Consider the following 14,205-nt stretch of genomic DNA (forward strand, 5'->3'; position numbering starts at 1 on the left):
AAAAAATAGCTTGTTTAATATTTATACACATTACTTGTTAAATAAAATCAAATACAACACCATATTAGAAATCATATACATACAGTGTATTATATAATGTAAAGAAAATATTTAATACAGTAATTTCAGAAGAGGAAAAGACATTCAACCTTTATCCCACCTGCCATCCCAAAATATTTTAAATAGCATTAAATTATATTCCTTTTGTAAGATGCAAAACTTTTAAACATGTTAGTCTTTTTTAATTTTCCATTTTTAATATTATTTGTGGTACGGTAGCTTGTTGAATATTTTTAGTCCTATGTATCTAGTTAAGGGCTGAAATGTTTGCAGTCTATGTTTGATTTTGTAGTATTTTATTTCTGATGCTGTAATTATGATTTGTAGGCCCTCACTAAATGATTACGGATTGTCTCTTACCCAGCATACAATTTCTAAAATGTAAAAGAATGTACTGAAAATATATTAAAAATTAATGTACTTAAAAATTGTAAAACCTAAAAATTAAGATTTTCACAATCAGAAATACACTTAAGAAGGTAGTAAAACTTCATTGCGTATTTATTTCCACATTGTTAAAGAAAATAATTCTGTTATCATACGTTATGAAAAATTGATAACAATAACCAAGTGCTCAAATGATTGTTGATAATAGTAATTAGTTGGCTGACACTGATAGCACATTGTACAACATGCACACAAAACTTAATGGTCTATTGTAAATGTACTTTTACCTCGTAATGGATCACAAAAGTTCTATTGTGTAGAAAGAAAAAATAGTAATGTACAGTCCAATTAAAATGTTACTGTGGCCACTATTAGCTGTGGATAACTAGTAGTACAGTAAAACCTTGTCAACAGAAATAATTGGGAGGGGAGAGGCCATTACGGATAACAAGAATTTCGGTTAAAGATAACATTTTTTTAATTTATGGTCTAATTAGGCATTAAAAGTACTATTAGATGATTTCATAATATTTCCTTAATAAATACAGAATAAAGCAATAAAATTAAGGAAAATGAAAATTTTTAAAGTGTTTTTTAAAATAAATCTATTTTATTTTGTATTTTTCTTTGACAACGATGTTTAGCAGCCTGCAGACATATCACTCCATCATTTCATTTGTAGAATTTCATGTGATTTTGCCTCATTTGATTGGTCAACAAATAGGCCTACTGTATAAAATTCTTACCTCTAAGGCATTGAAATTCTTGTCTGCTACGTCGTCATCTTTGTTGTCTAATACGCTCATGTTGCCTGGATGAAGAACCATATCAATGAAGTCCTGGTTGATGAATTCACTTTCTGAGTCATTGGCAGCTAACCACTAACGTATCTTCCTGGTTCATTTTCGTCACATCCTGCAAATCTTTTATTAAAGGTTCAATTCCTTCAGTCATTTCTTAATATTTTCTTCTTCAGGATCGTCAATAAAAATCCCATCAAAAAGATTGTTCCAAAACTTTTCCAATGTTGAAGTTTTGATCTTGGCCCACGTCTCAGCACATTAATAAACAACATGTTTCATTGTTACAGATTTGAGAATTTCAGGAACACTTTTGAATTCATTCGTCTCCTGTAATAACAGATGCCTTAAGAATGCTCCTCTATAGTGTCTACTGAAGGTCTCTATTACTCCTTGGTCTAACGGGTGAATTAAGCTCATAACATTCAGTGGCAAAAATCTGACAGTTAAGTCACCATTTTGTAGATTTCTAGGGTGAGTTGGCGCATTGTCAACAAGCAACAATGCTTTGAAGGGAAGATTTTGTTATTTAAAAAAAAGATTTTATACTTGGGGCGAATTTATTTTTGAACCATTCTGAAAACAAAGTGGTTGACATCCATGAGTTTTTTTGCTTCTATAAAAAACTCAGTGATCAGTATTAAAAATCCTCTATTTACAAAACCTTTTATAACATATAACACAGTGCCCAAGCACCATAGAAGGTGCGTGTGGGAACAAAACTGGAAGTGCTTTTTCTGCAACATCTTTTAGAGCTCTTGGTTTTTTTCGATTTCCCAACACACATAAGCCTCAATCGGTGAGTTCCTGCTGCATAGCTACAAAACAGAACTGTTATTCGTTGTTTATTCATTTTTATGCCTGGTGCACTGGGTTCATTTTTTGATGCAAGTGATTTTTTGGGCACAATGAAATTCAATCCAGTCTCATCTGTTTTTTAAATTTGATCTTTAGTGTAGTTTGCCAATAACTCTTCCATTTCAGTTTTTAAAATATTTACAGCATCTTGGTCAGCAGATAGCTTTCACAACATGTTTTACGTTTATTTGGCATCTACTGGACACACAACGCACACAACAGATAATTCAATTAAATTAAAGTAACATACACAAACAAGTACCGCACCAAAGAACAGACTGAGGAATGAGATGAGAGACAAAGTTTGAGGGAGTGCGGGAGGGTGTATGTCCGGTGACTCACCCTGTCCGGCTGGCCACCTGTACGCTAAATGTGTCATAATGTTGAGTCATCGATACTGTGAAGTAAAGAAACAACACGGCTAAGTGTTCAACATGGGATTCACACTGGTCGGTGACAAAGCGTTTTTAATATTTCAATTTAACTTACTGCAGTACAAACACTTATTAAATAACTGAAGTAATAAAAAACCTATTGTATATTTAATTGCATTCTTTAGTTGTATGAAAGCAATGTTGACAAAATAACATAGAATTGTTTCCGTTTTGCGATAAAGAATTACCTTTTTATAGACAAAATTGAAATTTTTTCGGTTAAATAATGTTTTGGTTAAAAAGGTTTCGGTTAACAGAGGTTTTACTGTACTGTGTGACAACTAGTAGATTAACAAACATTAACTCGGTTAGCCAGTTATACAGCAGTATAGTTTGAAAACACGTCAGTTAGAATAAGAACAGCTGAATGAGCTGAAAATGTTTTCTTTGAGTGTTCTAACCTACTGCGCATGCACGCACCAACACTGTTGTATAGCATTGTCACTACCAGTTGTGTCTGGCTAGTCTGCTAGTACAGCAATGCACCCCGAACCAGCTGAGACCCAGGAAGTTGACAGAGCTGTTGCAGAGTTCGGACACTATTGTCAACTAGTTGCACAATTATTTTTAGTTGAGTAACCGATCTTCCATGGCTAATAGCGCAAATTTGATTAAATACTCGCAACATCACCATCAACTAGAGATGTGGGTGTATAAATGATAGTGGAAAAAAATTAGCCCATATGTAATCGTCTTTTAGAATTAATACAATAAAATATACCAATATTCCTGTATTTTAGAATACTGTAAATGTATAACATTGTTAAATATACAGAGTATAATTAAATATTATAAAGGCGGAGAGTAAATAAACTTATTTCTTAGTAGTACTTATTTCTTTTAGTAATTCTGAAATTGTTATTTAGTTTTCAGTAAATAAATCGGAAGCCAATGCATGATACTTGCTTCTGATTTCTAGTCATTGATGTTTGCTGATGTCAATTAGATTTATCTACAGTAACTACTACCCATTCTATTAATTAATTGGTTTTATAACTTTGAAGTCCGTGTTAATTGCCAGTCACCAATATGATAATGATTTGCTTTCCTTATCATAAACCAACAATTTTTGTAGTTTGATTGCAAAAGTAATGAAAATGTTCAGATTGTTGTGTGAAAGTAATGTTGCTTAAGAAGGAGTTCTGAAGTGACAGCAAATTTTAGATATTATATTGTGTACAGCAATTTTTATTATAATTTTTTGGGTTTTGAGTGTTACATAATATGTGAAAATATAAAGGTCATTCACATAATTATTAGATTTACATTTGAACAAAAAAGCCACTTTTAAAATAACTTTTTCATTAATTTATAACTTAAAGAAGTAAAAGCAACTCAATTATAAAATATGTTAACATGCATGTGTAGTACACACTTATTTTTCTGATGAGTGTTTGGTTTGCATGTGGCTTGATTGCAATAAAGTAGAAATAAAAAAAGAAATTAGGAATATATTTAATAATTTTTTATTATTTAAAAAATAAATAAATTATAAAAATCTTTGTGTTCACTTATATAAATGTTTGTAAGAGCCTAAAACTTACACAGATGATTCAATAATTTTTCTGCAGAATTGATGAAAGTTGAAATAAGTTTATGAAGTTTATAAATTGTTATGTACGATAGTTAAAAATGAATGATCCCACTATTTAGATTAACTCAACAAAATTAGGTAAACACAAAAAAACCTTTTTTATAACAGATCGGTTATAATAAACGTTAATAGCAAAAAACCAGGTAATAGACAAACTATAAACTTTTAGTTTATACTACACCAGTGATTTGCAGTGAAAGCATGTATGTCTGGCTTTTTTTGATGGTGGCTGTTTCCTTTATCAGATATATGTTAGAGCTGAAAAAGTTTGCTAGTTGAGTGCAATTATATTATAATAAGTTTTTATATATTATTTATTTATGTTCAATCTTATAAATTAATGTTTTAAATTGACAATGTACTTAAGTCTTACCCTCTTAGATACCTAATCCCAATTATTTCAAAACTTTTAATATATGTAGTTTATATTTATCTTATAAATGAAACAATATTTTGTGATAAGTATTTCATGACAAATTTAAATGCAATTCTGTCTTATAAACTAATATTTGTATTTATAAATTAAAAACTTTCTGGTCTGTATAAAATAGACATATATTACAATTAATTATAACATCCAGTAAATGTATGTATTAAATAAGAAACAAAATAAGCTCCTTTTTTGATTTTTTACTGTTTATTACTCATAACTGATTTGTTATACTTGCACTATTAATTTTTACTGTTTAGCCATAACCTACGGTGACACAATTTGGTTTTGCTGAGGTACGGATCTTGCAGCAATATTATATTGATGTACTAGAATTTTTAAAGAATTAAAACCATAGTCTTAGTGGTTGGAGAAATGTGATTCATTGCTTTGGATGCTGTGTTAATTGTAATAAAGATTTAAGTTATTAAAATACATTTATGTAATTAATATTGTTAAAAGTTTTTCTAAAAAATAACTTAAATGTTGTAAGCACAAAATGGATAATAACAATCAGAATTTAATTTTGACATTCTTTGAAATAAGTATTAATAAAGTTATTTGTATAGAAATAAAAATACTTCTTACATGTTCTTTTTTTATCTAGTTAGCCATGAGCAACCCAACAAACTTCTCAGGTGAATTACGCTCATAAAAAAAAATGAAAAAAGTTCATATAAACACATATGTCAGGAAATGCTTTCTGATTTTTTTATTTTTATGTAAAATGAACTGAAAAATTGAATAAAATACGTCCCAGACCTGTTAGATCACTCATTTCTGAGATATCAGACAGAATATGCAAAATTAAATCTCTAAGCACATGCTTTGTTTATATTGGAAGTACATTAACTTCATTACATGAGTAATAAACACACAAACTTTTTAACCAAAACTTAATTCAATTTAATTCAAAAGAGATAATGTAAAATAGGCTAATAATAAACAAACACAAAGTTAAGAAATTAATGTTTAAATTCAATCAACACATACAAAAAATAAGACAAAATGCAATATCAGTTTTTTTATCTAAATTAAACAAATATACAATGCTTTCCTAATGTTACAATCCTGTTGCTTAAGGAACTTTTGAGTTATGAGTTTTTATGTAAAAAACACAAACAGACATACAGACCGAAAACAATGCATTTTAGGGACATTTATTTATTAGGAATATATTTCTTTGCTTTATCATGATTAATCATTTCCTTAAATTATTTAACATAATTTTGAAACACCCTATAGGTTGTCTAATACAAATAAATTCAGCAATGCAATTAATATTGGCCAGTCATAAAATCATTTTACTTTATTTTTCATATTCGAGTTGTACAGCTGTTGTCATCTGTTTCAGCGTCGCAAGGAGAGAGGACGTATCGTGCTGAGTTCGGTGCGGATAGTGGAGCCAGCTGCTATCAGTTTGCCGGGAGAGTTAGATAACAACGCACTCAACAACTCACCTGCACCTGCTAGCGGCTCACCCCTGCAGGTGGGCTACTGTGACGCTGGCCAGGAGTATACGCTTTATCTAGTGGCACCGCGGGAGCAAGAACGCGATGACTGGATCAATGCCTTGCGCTCAGGTCAGTTGACAGCTCACACTATTTGATTCATCATTCTATTCACATTTCACACACAATGTATTGAAATGATTTTAGGAGACTGTTGTTACTGAGTTGTCTAATATCGGAAAGTTTACAAATTCATAAATGAACCAAACCACATTCAAGTGTTCTAAAGGAATGCTGTTCTATTATTTGTTATAGTAAATCAAGTAAATTTACCTAGAAAATCTCCAATGAATTAATTACTTACCGTTATGTCATGATTATTCAGTCTAATTTCGGCAGACACTACCTTGAATTACAAAACTCAGACTAAGTAAAATAAAGACAAAAATATAAAAACAACAGATTTATTGTTCTGGAGTGGTGCATTCTGTTGTAATATGTCATCTCAAAGCTATGATATGTTGCAAAATTTATAGCTCGTCATAGTGAAATTGATTGCTAGATGGGCAATGTTTCTTTGTTGTGTTACAAAATTAAGAATAAGTCATTTGAAGCATATAAAAATTATAATACAATAAGAATTTTATTACAGCTTTAGTATGAGTTTATTATGTAAGTATAAAATATAAATATTAGTTATATCAATATTAGAAATTATCAGAAATGAGCTACGCTAAGATACTACTAAATCTATGTGTTTTTTTATTAACGTTTAAAAAAAGTTTTGCTGTATGGGTCACCATGCATACTAATGAAATAACCATGTCAAAGAGTTTAAAAGCTGTATCACAGAAATAATAGAAATCTGGAGTTAAATAAACTGCTTCCACATCGGCAATATAATTTCATCTCTTGAGAAATTACAGGCACTAGACAACCTTAAATAACTCTGTTATTAGCAAGTTCATAATTACCTCATACTGACAGAGCTTGTTGTTTTAGGCATCTGAGTAGCTTATCTCAAGTGATTTCTGAGTGTCAAAAGACACAATTGATGAATGTTGTAATGAAAACAAATTAACCGTCAAGAGTGAGCTGATATATACTACTACTTACAGGAACATAAGGCCTTAAGTTGGTTCTATTTAGTTCTAGGACCCTGTTATATTTTCATCATGACTATTTAATATATGTCAAAATATCTGGAAGCACATTGTTATTCTGTCATGTATACAGATTACACTGTACTAATCATTACCAGCAAGTAAGCTGAAGAACTCTGAAGTACCTTCATTTGTACGAGGGTCATTCAGAAATTAAGTTGCTTTACTAAATAAACACACGTAACTTCTAGAGATTTTTTTATAATAGTCATTTGTAAGATAAACTAAAACTATTTTTCTGCATAGTTACCAATTACATTTGAACACTTATTGTATCTACGTTCTAGCTTTTAAAAACCTATTAAATAAAATTTTGCTACCGCCTATTCATGTAACTGATCGAGGCGATAAGGTGTGACCCAACTATATTGATTGTTTTTTTTCGTTTGGTATTGATGTAAAAAAAAACTATGTTTCTTCACCAGTGACTATGTGGTTAAAAATTCATCACCTCCTGGTATCAGATAAGAAACTATAGAGCTGGCCCTACTTTCTTTGTTTTGAATTTGGGTACCTCTCCATCGGGCACAAAATTTATGATATCCAAGTTTCTCAGTCACATTTTTATACATTAAATTTGATATTTGTGGAAAATGCTAGAAAGATCTTTAATTGTGAACCTTCATTTTTCCGAACCTCTAATGATTGATTTGTTCAATGGGGTCATCAGTAACTAGAGGCAATTGACCACTTTGCTCTTTGGCATGATGATATTAAGCTGAACATTAAGCTTGAGCTACTTGCTAGGACTACTCCACCTGCATCCCTCAACATATGCACTTCTGTGGAACAGACACACCTTAAACATAATACCGTAACCAAGATGAGAAATCCTGAAGAAGTGGAAGAGAACAACTAGTGTCTCCCTTCAGATGGCAAAAGCTAATGCCCTCCTTAAAAAGAACACCATAATGAAATCATCTCTGGAGTCTATATTGACGAGTCAGGAAGGAAAAACAACAGGAAATGCAAATGCCTTCAAAGTGCAAAGAGGACCACCTATTACAGCTAAGAAATTGGGTACTGATGAATCTCTAGAGAAATTCTTTATGGACAACATAGAAAGTGTCATGAAAATAAACATGAACTATTTTTCACCCCCCACCAAGCAGCATCTTACATCTGGAACTGCATCAGAGAATACCACATCTACCCTAAATACTTTTTTAGAGCTCAGACAAATGAAAGAGGTCAAATTAAGGAAAACAGTCTCTGTAACGAATATATCCATCCTCCATCAAAATGTGGATGGCCTGGGAAGTAAGATAAACAGAGTATCTCACCTACTAGATGAAATACATCCACATATCCTCATCCTGTCTGAACATGGCCTTCAAACTGAACAATTGGAAAATACAAGAATCCCTGGATACTCTCTTGCAGCTCACTTTAGCAGAATCGAACATAGGAAGGGAGGTTTGGCAATATTTGTGGATGATACGATGACTGACACAACAGATTCCTGTGACATCTCACAATGTTGTAAAGAGCTCACGTGTGAGGCAGCTGTAATAAGAACTACCCTAGGTAAACAACATCTCAACATCATTGGTGTCTACAGATCACCCAGCGAAAACTTGGAAACAGGACTGGAAACACTCTCATTGATACTGGATGAGGTGGAAGCAGAGAAGTACCCTACAGTCATACTGGGAGACATAAATGTAAACAGCATGATACAGGACCGAGATACTAGAATGCTAAGTGAGATGCTAAACACTCATAATATCACGAGAATGAACCTCCTCCCAACTAGAATTACTCCTACTAGTCAAACATCGATAGACTGTGTATGCTCGAATCTCTCTGCAACTGACATGACTACAACAATCGTCATGACAGGCATCTCAGACCATACTGCACAAATTAGCACAATTAACATCAAAATACCCAAGCCTACTATCCTCAGCAAAATGACCAGAATCATGAATGAAAAAAAACATATACTACATAATGAAAATTGGGAAAATGTCTATGGAGCTTAAACAGCCAACGAAACATACACCTTTCTAATTACTACCATCACTACATCAATGGACTATGCCTGCCCAAGAAAAATAATCCGAATTCGGAAAGGGATAAAAGGCTGTATCTTTGCGGATCAGGAAGCTTCCAGACTTAAAAAAGATTACCTAAACTGTCTTACAAACTATGAAACTACAGGGCAGCACCACTATAAGACTGAAGCACATCAAATTAAAAAAGAATATGACCTCAGACTCAGATTTATTAAACAGCAAGCGTCCACAAACTATATTGAACAATCAGGCAATAAGTCAAAGGCTATCTGGCAAGTAATAAATGGACAACGTAAAATACAAGCACCTACAAGCAAACAATTTCAACTTAGTATTAATGGCAAAACGACAGAAAATATTAGAGAAATATCTGACCATCTAAATCTGTTTTTTACTAATATTGCTGACCAGACAATTAGAAACAACCCTACCTGTGACAGGGAAATTCTTACAATAGCAGAAACCAATAATGATTTTCTACATTTACCTCTCACAAATGAGAAAGAAATCAGTGATATCATAAACACATTAAAACCTAAAACATCCTCTGGTATTGATGATATACCAGCGAAACTGTTAAAACACTGCAGTACTGAATTAATACCACCCCTGACACATGTTGTAAATATGTCCCTGACACAAGGACTTTTCCCCTCAGCACTTAAGCAAGCTAAGGTCTACCCTAAGCTAAAGAAAGGAAGTGCACTGGAAGCCAGTAACTACAGGCCTATCTCCTTGCTCCCAGCATTCTCCAAGGTAATGGAGAAAGTGGTTCTCAAAAGACTCATGAATCACTGTGAGACTAACCACCTCTTGACAGGTAAACAGCATGGATTTCTTAAAGACCGCTCTACATCAGCCATCATTGCTCTAGCTGAATTCATTGTTGAAAACTTGCAATCAGGAAAGTTGGTTACAGGCATTATGTTGGACTTTAGTAAGGCTTGTGACTGCCTGGGCCACAGTCTGATCCTTGGCAAGCTTGGAAGTTTGTCGGGGGTACTGCTATGAAGTGGTTCAGAAGTTATCTGGAGGGCCGCAGTCAGGTGGTAGAGCTGACAGAAATAAATAGAGGGCTCTCACAGGCTATAAGATCAAACCCTCTTCCCATAAAAAGGGGTGTGCCCCAGGACTTGGTACTGGGACCAGTGTTGTTCATACTGCTTACAAACGATATGCCGCAGTACTTGGGAGAACACTGTGAAGCTGTAATGTATGCGGATGACACGACGCTGTTACTTACTGAACACTCACCAGATGAACTCACCGTACAGTCGTATATTGCTCTGGAAATGGCTTACCAATACTGCCATGAGAACGATCTTGCCGTGAATGTTTCCAAAACCAAGCAGCTGGCTTTCGGGAGAAGAGGGGTCTTGGTTCAAACTGTGCCTGGTGTGTCTTTGGAAGAATACTCTGCATTTCTTGGAGTAATTATAGACAGCCAAATCTCTTGGTCTCGGCATATAGATGCCTTAACAGCTAAACTCAGCTCCTGTATATATGTTCTAAAGCGCATCAGACAATCAGGTAGTCTAGAGACTGCTATGATCGCCTATTATGCGCTCTTTCAGTCACACCTGCAATATGGGCTGGCTGTTTGGGGAGCATCAACAGCAACAAACACAAAACGTATCTTAGTATTGCAGAAAAGAGCAGTGAGAATACTGGCCGGTATAAACTCTACAGACTCATGCAAATTAGTTTTCTCGACATTAAAAATAATGACTGTCATCTCCCTTTATATAAAAGAAGTAGTGTTGTATGTTGATGCAGGAACCCTCCCACAAGGCTCAAATATCCACAGCTACAACACCAGATATGCCACACACTACACAATGCCTCGCCATCACCTCACACTGTACGAGAAGACACCAGCATATATGAGAAGAAAACTCCACAACCTCCTGCCAAATGAGCTCAGGACCCTAACGGGAACAAGACTGAAGACTGCTCTGACAGCATGGCAGACCGACAAACCTTTTTATACGCTGGAAGAGTTCCTGCAATGGAAGAACTGAAAACTGTCCATTCTCTTCTTCTTTTCATTTTTAAAATGTTTGACGCCATTGTATTTCTTGACGAAACTGCAATTAAAGAAAATGTCTATGTCTATGTTTATGTCTATATAGTTTGTTCTTCATGAAACAGTTGGCACCATTTTTAACTGCAGTATAACTCATAATGTCTTCTCCATATACAGAACACGGTTCACAATGAATTTCCACTGTTTGCATTTTCTTTACCAAAACAAATCTAATGACGTTTAGTACTTCACAATCGGCGGCAGAATTGATTGCAGCAGCTAGTTATGAGCACATAAAATGGCTCTGTGACCTTCACTAAGACACTGCCAGACGTGTACTGACAGTAGCCACACAGTGCAATTCAGATCATGGACCACTCTCACCTGTTCAGTGATTATGCCTTGACAATTTTTTTTTCTGAATGAACCTCGTATTAACAAGTAAGACACAGGAATATTGTAAAAAAACCTCTTGTCTTCAATTAAATCAAAACAAAACAGATGAATATAAAACAACTAAGGGACTCTAGGTACTGCTTTTACAGCTATGACTAAACTGATTAGATCATGAAGTATTTCCTGATGACTCTTTCTCAATATATTTACTAATAATGGTGAACCAAAGTTACCAGCAATGTGGACTATTACATTTTAACTTGGAAGTATTTGAAAGATAACCTCAGATATGTATAATACAGCAAAGTGATGTATATATTCTTGAGATCATATTATCCATGTTTCTTAGAAGAATCTATGAGTAAATTTGTATTCTTGTCCACCTGGGCAAAGAAATTATTCTGTTTTTAATACAAAATTATTTTATTTCATCCAGGCGCTTTATCTGTTATTATACATTTAACTATGAGTAAAAAAAATTGTACTATAATTTCTGAAATATGTTATTTCTTTTAGTGTGCTGTGACAATGCATCTCTGAGTGACCGCTACCACAAGGGTCTGTGGAACGGCAAGCGCTGGTCGTGCTGTCGTCTGTCCACGAGATCAGCTGTCGGTTGCGACCAGACTTCAGTCTGGGCATCTGGCGCAGATAAGTCTGACCTCAGCATCATCTCTCATATCGGTTAGTCAATATTTGTTCTACCAGGGTCTTATGGGGAGAGCATACATTTAGTTGATTCTCAGCTTTTAAAATAAATTGTTGTAATTATTATACATTCTACTATTATTTGTAGAAGTAAATGTACAAAATGTGTGGAAGAATAAACCAAGAATGTTGGAGAGACCCACCAAGTAATTGAGGATATAATACAATGAACTCTCAGTCATATGCAGAAGTTGACGAATGCGGAATTGACAAGTGAATTTCTTGGATAATTCACAGAATTTTGATGTTAGGTGCAAAATTTCTGATAGTTGCTAATACATAGCCACTATCTCGATTTAACTTAGTTAATAAGAGATACATATAACAACAACATGTACGAACAGCATACAGTATTTAGGATTACAAAATTTGGATGACTCATCCAAACAGGTGTGTTCCTTTAAAATAACCACACAGCTTGTTGCATCTAAGATTTCTGGAATCTTAACACAATATCATGTAAGTTAAATTAATTATAACATTTAATAATTAGCTTTAACCTATTGGCTACCAATGAAGGATATTGCCCTTTATCAATTAGTGTCGGCGTAATTACCGATGATGGATGCTGTCCATCAGACTAAGTTCGTAATTTTCGAGTTCAAAAATATTCCCGATATTATTTTTACACTTTGTCTACACCATTATACATACATACATATTCAATTTTGAAGCTGTGGTTGGCTCTCTCAAAATTAATTGTTTACTGTTCCATCTGTGGATTGTTTGCTTTGATTAGTTGCCGTCTGAAATGACATTGTTCTTTTCTGAGAGTTTTAGTAACTTTGTAAAGAACAACCTCAATGAAAGTAAGAATGAAGTGACTAATGCTATCTTTGATGATGAAAGTTTGAATGAAAGTTGTGATGAAAAAATTTACAACAATTATGTGACAAGACCTAACCTTCAAACTTGGGAGTGGCCAAGGCAAGCAATGATCCACATAATTTTATTTTGAGTGGTAGATCTGGTATAAATCTAATTGTTGCTAGGCAAATAAATACTTAAACTATGAGATAATCTATATATATAAAAATGAATGTTTGTATGTTTGTCCTTTATGGAATCGTGAACTATTGGACCGATCATGATGAAAATTTGTACGTATATGTATTTTTCCACGGAGAAGGTTTATAAGCTATGCCCATCCCTTTCCCGATTCAGGATTCCGCCCCACTGGTTACAGAAATACCCATAAGAAATGCATTGCAGCAAACATATGTTAACGTCTTTTCAAATTTTTAATCAGCTGTTCTTTGTAAACATATATTACACTTATAGTTTTAAAGCATAGAGTAAGCTTAAGAGAAACGACAAATTTTGTTTAAACTGTTTTTTGCAATCACTGTTAAACATAGACTTTACTATCCAGATAATACAATTCAAATTTGACGTAAAAATTCACCTTTAACTGCAATATTTATTTAATATAAACCATGCTCATGCTTGATCAGAAGAGTAATGCAGATATCATAATTACTATCTTACGTTGGCTACAAATATAAAGAATGTTATAAAATCAACCTTAGTTGTTTTTTTTTGACAGAAGTATGGTTCTCAAAACTCCGTGTGTACATATTCTCTCGATCGAGACAACAAAGCAAGCTCAATCGTGGCATCGGAGATATAACTAATTTAATCTAAAATTTATTATAGTAAAAAAAAAAAATTTACTAAGTAATATAAGGACTTCGGTTCTTAAGATTTGCGTGCGAAGCCGTGGGTAACAGCTAGATAGAGGCAGGAATATGGTACATACCTTCATAATACGCCCAAGAGGCTCACGATGGAACGACTATCAATTATCTCAGCAATGTTTAGAATGTGATAGAAAAAGAATAAGTGAATATAGTGTACTGTTTTCAACGGGAAATTGCGTG

The 14,205-nt window shown here is 33.5% G+C and overlaps 1 protein-coding gene across 3 annotated transcripts in view; it reads left to right on the forward strand.

The window, feature by feature from the left end:
* Window positions 1-14,205, forward strand: part of LOC124357547 (tyrosine-protein kinase Btk29A) — a 142,906-nt gene that overhangs the window by 39,449 nt on the left and 89,252 nt on the right. For all 3 annotated transcript variants that reach the window (XM_046809450.1, XM_046809449.1, XM_046809451.1), the window contains 2 exons: window positions 5,918-6,146; window positions 12,134-12,301. In XM_046809450.1, the coding sequence (XP_046665406.1) occupies window positions 5,918-6,146; window positions 12,134-12,301 (397 nt within the window). The remainder of the gene's footprint in view (window positions 1-5,917; window positions 6,147-12,133; window positions 12,302-14,205) is intronic.

Source organism: Homalodisca vitripennis, chromosome 3 (genome assembly GCF_021130785.1).
Source record: "Homalodisca vitripennis isolate AUS2020 chromosome 3, UT_GWSS_2.1, whole genome shotgun sequence".
NCBI lineage: Eukaryota > Metazoa > Arthropoda > Insecta > Hemiptera > Cicadellidae > Homalodisca > Homalodisca vitripennis.